This window comes from Echinops telfairi, unplaced genomic scaffold (genome assembly GCF_000313985.2).
Source record: "Echinops telfairi isolate 266 unplaced genomic scaffold, ASM31398v2 ScPeMD7_655;HRSCAF=1070, whole genome shotgun sequence".
NCBI classification, from domain to species: Eukaryota; Metazoa; Chordata; class Mammalia; order Afrosoricida; family Tenrecidae; genus Echinops; species Echinops telfairi.
The window spans coordinates 24897026-24903574 of NW_022104553.1; the positions used below are offsets into that span (position 1 = coordinate 24897026).

General features: G+C 57.1%; 1 protein-coding gene across 1 annotated transcript; it reads left to right on the forward strand.

Moving 5' to 3' along the window:
- Positions 1-537: 537 nt before the first annotated feature.
- AP2S1 (adaptor related protein complex 2 subunit sigma 1) lies at positions 538-2680 on the forward strand. The gene is made up of 4 exons (XM_045292838.1): positions 538-931; positions 1209-1322; positions 2072-2131; positions 2295-2680. Exons 1-4 carry the CDS (start codon positions 845-847, stop codon positions 2394-2396), a joined length of 363 nt encoding a protein of 120 aa, XP_045148773.1. The 5' UTR covers positions 538-844; the 3' UTR covers positions 2397-2680.
- Positions 2681-6549: the final 3869 nt, after the last annotated feature.

The window sequence follows — 6549 nt, forward strand, 5'->3', positions numbered from 1 at the left end:
GTAGAAACCGTCCGTCACGTGGATTCCAACCCATAGTGACCCAGAGGACGGTAGAACTGCCCCTGTGGCTTTCTCGTGGCCACGGGTGGACTAGCCACTTGAGGGCAAGCCACACCGCTGCCTCTCACAGTTGCCACCAGGTGGCACCAGACACATCCTGGGCCAACGGGTCCCCACGGCCAGAGGAGGCTGACTCCCAGTGAGTCACACGAACTGCCCTCCAGGGTGGTCTTCAGTGGGCGTTCCTCTCTTTCACTCTCTCTTTTTTAAAAAGTAAGTAGTCAGGATTTTCTCCCGAAGCACTTCCAGGTGGACTCGAACTACCGACTTTCCAGTTCGCCATTGAGTGGCTGAAGCATGTGCACCGCCAGTTACAACTTTATCCGCACCCGCCACCCCCCAAACCAAACTCACTGCCATCAGTTCCTCTCCGGCTCATCATGACCTTGTAGGACCAGGGGGAACTGCCCCTGTGGGGTTCCCAGACTGTAGCAAGCCTCCTCTTCCTCCCTCGGAGCGGCTGGCGGTTTCAAACTGCTGGCCTTGGGACTAGCAGCCCAAGGCACACCCCACGATGCCCCCAGCGTTCTCTCCAGGGCCTGGAAAACAGGGATTGGCACATTTTGGTCAGATTCACCGTGCTCTGCAGCTATATTTATCTAGTCTTTATCCGTCTCCTATCACCTCACTCGCACATGGAGTTAAAGAGTCTGCGTGGGTGTTTGTTCCTGAGTTAGGAGCCCATGTGACTGTGTCCTATTTATAAATGTGTACAGTTTGGTGAGGACAGGGCCCAGGACTGCCTCGGCTTCTCGGGTGATCTCTGCTTGGACTGGGGCTCAGGATGACGGGATCCCATCCAGAGCCATCAGAGAGAGGGACAGGGACACTGAACGCGTTGTGGCCATCAGCCAAGCTGTTCCCTCTGCCCGTCAGCACCTGCTCATCCAGGGTTCACCTCAGACAGCCCCTCCTCCAGGAAGCCCTCCCTGGTTCCCCTTGGGCTCCACCATCCCAGCCCCGCCGGCCCTGGTCTTCCCTGTCTAGAGATGAATCTGTCTCCCCACTGGCTGGGGGCCTGGGAGGCGGGGGAATCGGTGTCCCAGCACCGTGAGTGGTTCAGGCCGGGCAGGGACCACGTGTGAGATGCCGGCCCCTCGGCGTCCCACCTGCCGGGTCGCGGGGCCAACAGTCTCTCCATCCCCCAGTTCCGGAACTTTAAGATCATCTACCGACGCTACGCCGGCCTCTACTTCTGCATTTGTGTGGACGTCAATGACAACAACCTGGCCTACCTGGAGGCCATCCACAACTTCGTGGAGGTGTGTGGGGGCGGGGGGTGGGGTGGTGCCCTCCCTGGGCTGCATGGTCTTTCCGCGCTCCCCCATCCCCACGCTCCCCACCCCACCACTGTTCTGCTTTTGCTCCTGTCTCTCCTTGGCGGTTCACCTGGGCTCCAGCCACAGTTGACTTTACTGTGCTCCTCCGTTCACCCACCCATCCTTCTCCCCTGTGCCTCTCTCTCCCCACCCCTCCCTCCCACTGTTTGTCTTCACTGCTTCTGTTTCTCAGAGTTTGGCCAAAGGCACTGTGCTTTGCCACTGTATTGATCTAGCCCCATTGCTGTTCCCCTCGTCTGTACGTGGAATATCCGTCTGTCCCTCATCTCCTTACACACACACTTAAGATGAGAGTCTATGCCCAATCCCTGCATACTTATTCCCAAGTTTCATGTAGTCCTTCTTATAGTTCTTGATCTGTCTTTTTACCGCCATGCGTTCCCCCTCCGTCTGCCTGCCTTTCCCCGCTCCCATCTCTTCCCCTGTGCTGTTTCCGTTTTTCCTTTTGCAAAGCTTCCTTGGGGTGTAGGTTGACCCAGCAGTCTGGGACCCCCTTCCACCATGACCATGCTGAGTGGCACGCTGTACCCTGAGCAGCGTGAGGCCCCGTCTTCTGGCTGCTCTGTGCTCCTGCTTCTCGGCCTCTGCCACCGCGTTGTCCCAGTTCACAAGTGCTGCTGTGCTTCTCTCTCTCTCCCTGTCCATCTCTGACCCTCACTGTCTTCTCCCAGGTCTTAAACGAGTATTTCCACAATGTCTGCGAGCTAGACTTGGTGTTCAACTTCTATAAGGTAGGCCCTGGGGGCGGGAGTGAGCGGGAAAGAGGGTGGTCCCGCAGCCTCGCCAATGTCCCCACAAAAGGCCCTGCCTTGATTCTCAAGTGTCAGAGCCCCTTCCTTCCCTGTTTCCCTGGAGGTGCCTCTCCTCATCTGCCCTTGGCCCCCTTCCCCGCAGGTTTACACGGTTGTGGACGAGATGTTCCTGGCCGGCGAGATCCGAGAGACCAGCCAGACCAAGGTGCTGAAGCAGCTGCTGATGCTGCAGTCGCTGGAGTGAGGGGAGGGCCGCCCCCTGCCTCCCCGTCCACTCTCGCTCCCTCCCCCTTGCCAGGCCTGGCGCCCACCCCAGCCACCCCTCCCCCAGCTGCCCAGGAGGAAGGGACCCAGCTGGGTCTGGGACACTGGGGAGGATGCTGCCTGCTCCCCACTCCCCTCTGGGTCCCCAGTGTGATCGGAGGCCACCTCGAGTGTACTGAGTAACTGTGCTGTGATCGTGTGTGTGTGTGTGTGTGTGTGTGTGTGTGTGTGTGTGTGTAGCCCCCAATAAACCTGTGACCCCTACCCTGCCTCTGAGCCCTTTGCCTGTCGGACACTCGGGGCCCTGCCATTAGTCAGTCAACAAACACCCTTTCTCACCCAGCGACACGGGGACCCAGGCAGACATACCCCAGGTCTGCCGCTCTCCACCACAGTCCCCAAGCCTGGATGGCGTGACAGATCCACACTGCTCACTTGCTAGTGAAATAATATTTTCAAAAACCAGACTCCCTGCCATCAAGTGGATGCGGACTCCCAGCGACCCTCCATGTAGGACAGGGTAGAACTGGCCCCGTGGGTGTCCAGGACTGTCACTCGTACGGGAGTAGCAAGCCCTGTCTTTCTCCCTTGGATCGGCTGGTGGTTTCAAACTGCCGACCCTATGGTTCACAGCCCAAGGTGTCACCACTCCGCCACCAGGGCTCCATGAGGAAAAGAACACTGAGATAGACAAACAAAACCCGACCTGCTGCCCTGGAGTCTCACCCCACGGGCGAGCAGCAGAACAGCCCCGGGAGGTCTCTGCCGCGGTCTTTGCAGGCCGAGAGATCGCCAGCCCTCTCTCCCAGGGTGCCCTGCGCTGGGTTGCTAGTCCACCGACAACCTTGAGGGGTGAAGGCCAGAGCTGAACTGGATGCTTAAATAGCACCCCTAAGAGAGCCTCCTGCCGTGCAGCAGACAGCAGTGCAGGGTGGCCCTCCCTCTGCAGGGTTTCCGGGGCGGTAAATCTGTGTGGGAGCAAGCAGCCTCCTTTCACTCCCGAGGAAGGGCAGGTAGGTTCAAACCACCAACCGGGCTGTGAGCAGAGCGGTGCTTAACCAACCGTGTCACCAGGGCTACTTTAGCAGTGGCTCAAACTCACTGCCACTGAGCTGTTTCTGACACACAGCAATCTCCCATTGGGGGATGGGGACGTTTCCGAGAATGTAACTCTTTACAGGAGCCAACGGCCTCATCTTTCTCCCCAGGAGTGGCCAGTGGGTTTGAACCACCAACCTGGCCGTGAGCAACCCAACTCGTAACCCACAGCACCCCCAAAGCCTCCCTGCTATTGGTTCAATGCCAAATCTTAGCCGTGCCGCTCTAGGCCAGGGGAGAACTGCCCCTGTGGCTGTCAGTCGATGGGAGCGGAAAGCCTCTTCTTTGACCTGAGGACCCACTGGTGGTTTTGAACGGCTGACCTTATCCTAAGCCACCAGGGGCCTTTCATAGCATTGACAGGGAACAGCACCGGGGGACGGCAGAGGTCCGCCAGGCACTGTCCTGAACCCGATGTGTGTCCCTTTACTTCAGCCTCACGACAAGCCCAGGAGATGGGACAGGCACAGGAGAGTTGGTCGACAGACTTGCCCAAGGCCATGCAGCTCGTTAGGGGCCGAGAGTACAGTGCCCTGCAGGAGGCGGTGCCGGGCTCCACACGGGCTTCTCAGCACCCTGCTGTTGGCCTTTGGGGCAGGACGGTGCCTCCTTGCCGTGTGGCCGTTCAGGACTGACCGCAGTGGCTTCCAGGCCACATCTGTGACCCGGGCCATGGCAAGCTCGGGTGCACCCCAGCACGTAGCTGCCACCTAGCAGTCGCGAGGCTGGCTGGAGTCACGTCTCGGCTTTAGTTTCCCCATCTGGAGAACGGGTTGGCCGTAGTGCCTACCTGGGGGGCGGAGGGGTCTGAGGCTGGGCCGAGGGTGGAGGGCGGAGACCAGCACCAGGCCCTTGTTAGCCCGGAAGTCAAGGGCCTGCTGGGCATCCTGCACGGACTGCGGGGCTGTCCACAATGCTAGGTGGTGGTGCTTGCTGTGGCATGCCACAGGAACAGAGGCTAAAATAAAAACAAAACATCGACTCGTGAATGAAGGGAGGACTTCCCCGTTGCACGATTTAAACTACTTGTCCAACGACTGATGCTCTGTGTATAACCCGAGAACCTGGCGGATGTGAGGAGAAGCGCGGCATCAGGAGTGGCAGAAGGCTTGTGAACGACCTGGGTTGTGCAGGTGACACGACCTTGCTTGCTGAAGGCGAGGGCTTGCGACACTTGCTGATGGAGATCCGGACTGAAGCCTTCGCCATGGACTCCGTGCTCAAAGCAAAGCAGACCACCATCCCCCCAAACGGACCCCGAGATCTCATCCTGATAAACGCAGACCAGATGGACGTTGTCCGGGACGTCCTCTTGCTGGGCTCCACAGCCGAGGCTCATGGAAGCAACGGTCAGGAGATCAGAGGAGGCATTATACGGCGTAAATTTGCTACAAAACCAACACTCTTTAGAGCAGTGGTTCTCAATCTTCCTCATGCCGCGACCCTTTCATACAGTTCCTTATGTTGTGGGGACCCCCCCAACCAGAAAATTATTTTCGTTGCTACTTCATCACTGTCAATTTGCTACTGTGATGAATCAGGCGACCCTGGTGAAAGGGTCATTCAACACCCCCCCCAAGGGGTCACAACCCAAAGGTTGAGAACCGCCGCTTTAGAACGTTTAAAAACAAGGATGTTGTTACATTGAGGACTAAGGTGCCCTTGACCCCAGCCATAGTCTTTTTCAATCACCCATGCGTGTCCAGTGGGAGACTAGTGGGAAAGCCAAAGAAGAATGGCTGCCTTAGAATCAGGGTGCTGGCGAAGAACATTGAACGATGGATCGTGGCTGCCAAAGGAACAAACCAAGCTGTCTTGAAAGAAGTAGTGCGGCCAGAGAGCTCCTTAGAGGCACAAATGGTGATACTCTGTCTCCGCTCCTTTGGACGTGTGATCAGGAGAGACCAGTCCCTGGAGAGGGACGTCACGCTTGGTCAAGTGGATGGGCAGGGAAAAAGAAGGCAGCCCTGGGCAGGATGGACCAACACCGTGGCGTCAACAATGGGCCATCCACAAGAACAGTCACAAGGATGGCCTGGCACACAGACGTGTTTGCTCCTGTCTTCCAGAAGGTCGCCCTGTGTCGGGTCCCTAACATCAACAACACACTTGATACTGGGATAGGGGCTACAGGACAAACGTTTTTTTTCATCGCCCGGATACCTGGTGGGTTTTTCGTTTTGTTTCGTTTCTTCTGGACGCGGAGACAGTAGACCAAACTGGTTTAAAAATCTCTGCTCTAGCCTGTTGCTCCCCCCAACACCAAGTCACCATCAAAGTCTTTCTTTGGTTATGAAAGCCTTTGCCCGGCTTGGCAACTGTGGTCTTATCTCACACATTTGCCCTTTTGTGATTGATAGATAACACCAGACACTTTTTTATAGAGAGAGCCTGGACCTGTAAGGACTCACAATTGTATCGAAGCTGCACTTACAACCACCCAGGGCCATCTGTGGTTTAGACGTCTCATCATTGGTTACATCAACTGCCTGCAGTGTTGCGGCCAGAGCCCCAGGAGGGCTGGGGGATTAGGAGGCTAGGTGACCAGCCACAAGGTCAGGCCAGTCAAACCCATCAGCTGCGGAGCCTGCCATTCCCATGGGTTGGAGCGGAGCCAATGGCAGTGCGTTGGTTTTGTTCGGCAAACGCTGCAGCATGTACTTTTGAGAACACCATTCTCACGCCAATCCCCAAGACCAAGATTGGATGGATAACGTTGTTGGTAGGCCCGGTCCCGTCCAATCCGACCCATAGTGACCCTGTACACAACAGAGTGGAACACGGCCCCTTCCCGGGCCAGCCTCACAATCCTGGTCCCAGGTCAGCACGGTATCAATCCATCTCCTTGGGGGGCTTCCTCTTTTCCGCCGACCTACTTTATCAAGCACGATGTCCTTTTTCAGGCGCCATACGTGTCCAAAGTACAAGAGGGCAATGTCTGGCCATCCTTGTCTCGAAGGAGCATCCTGGCTGGACTTCTTCCAAGACAGCTGTTTGTTCTGTCAGTCCACGGTCCTTGTAGGGTTCCTCAGCCC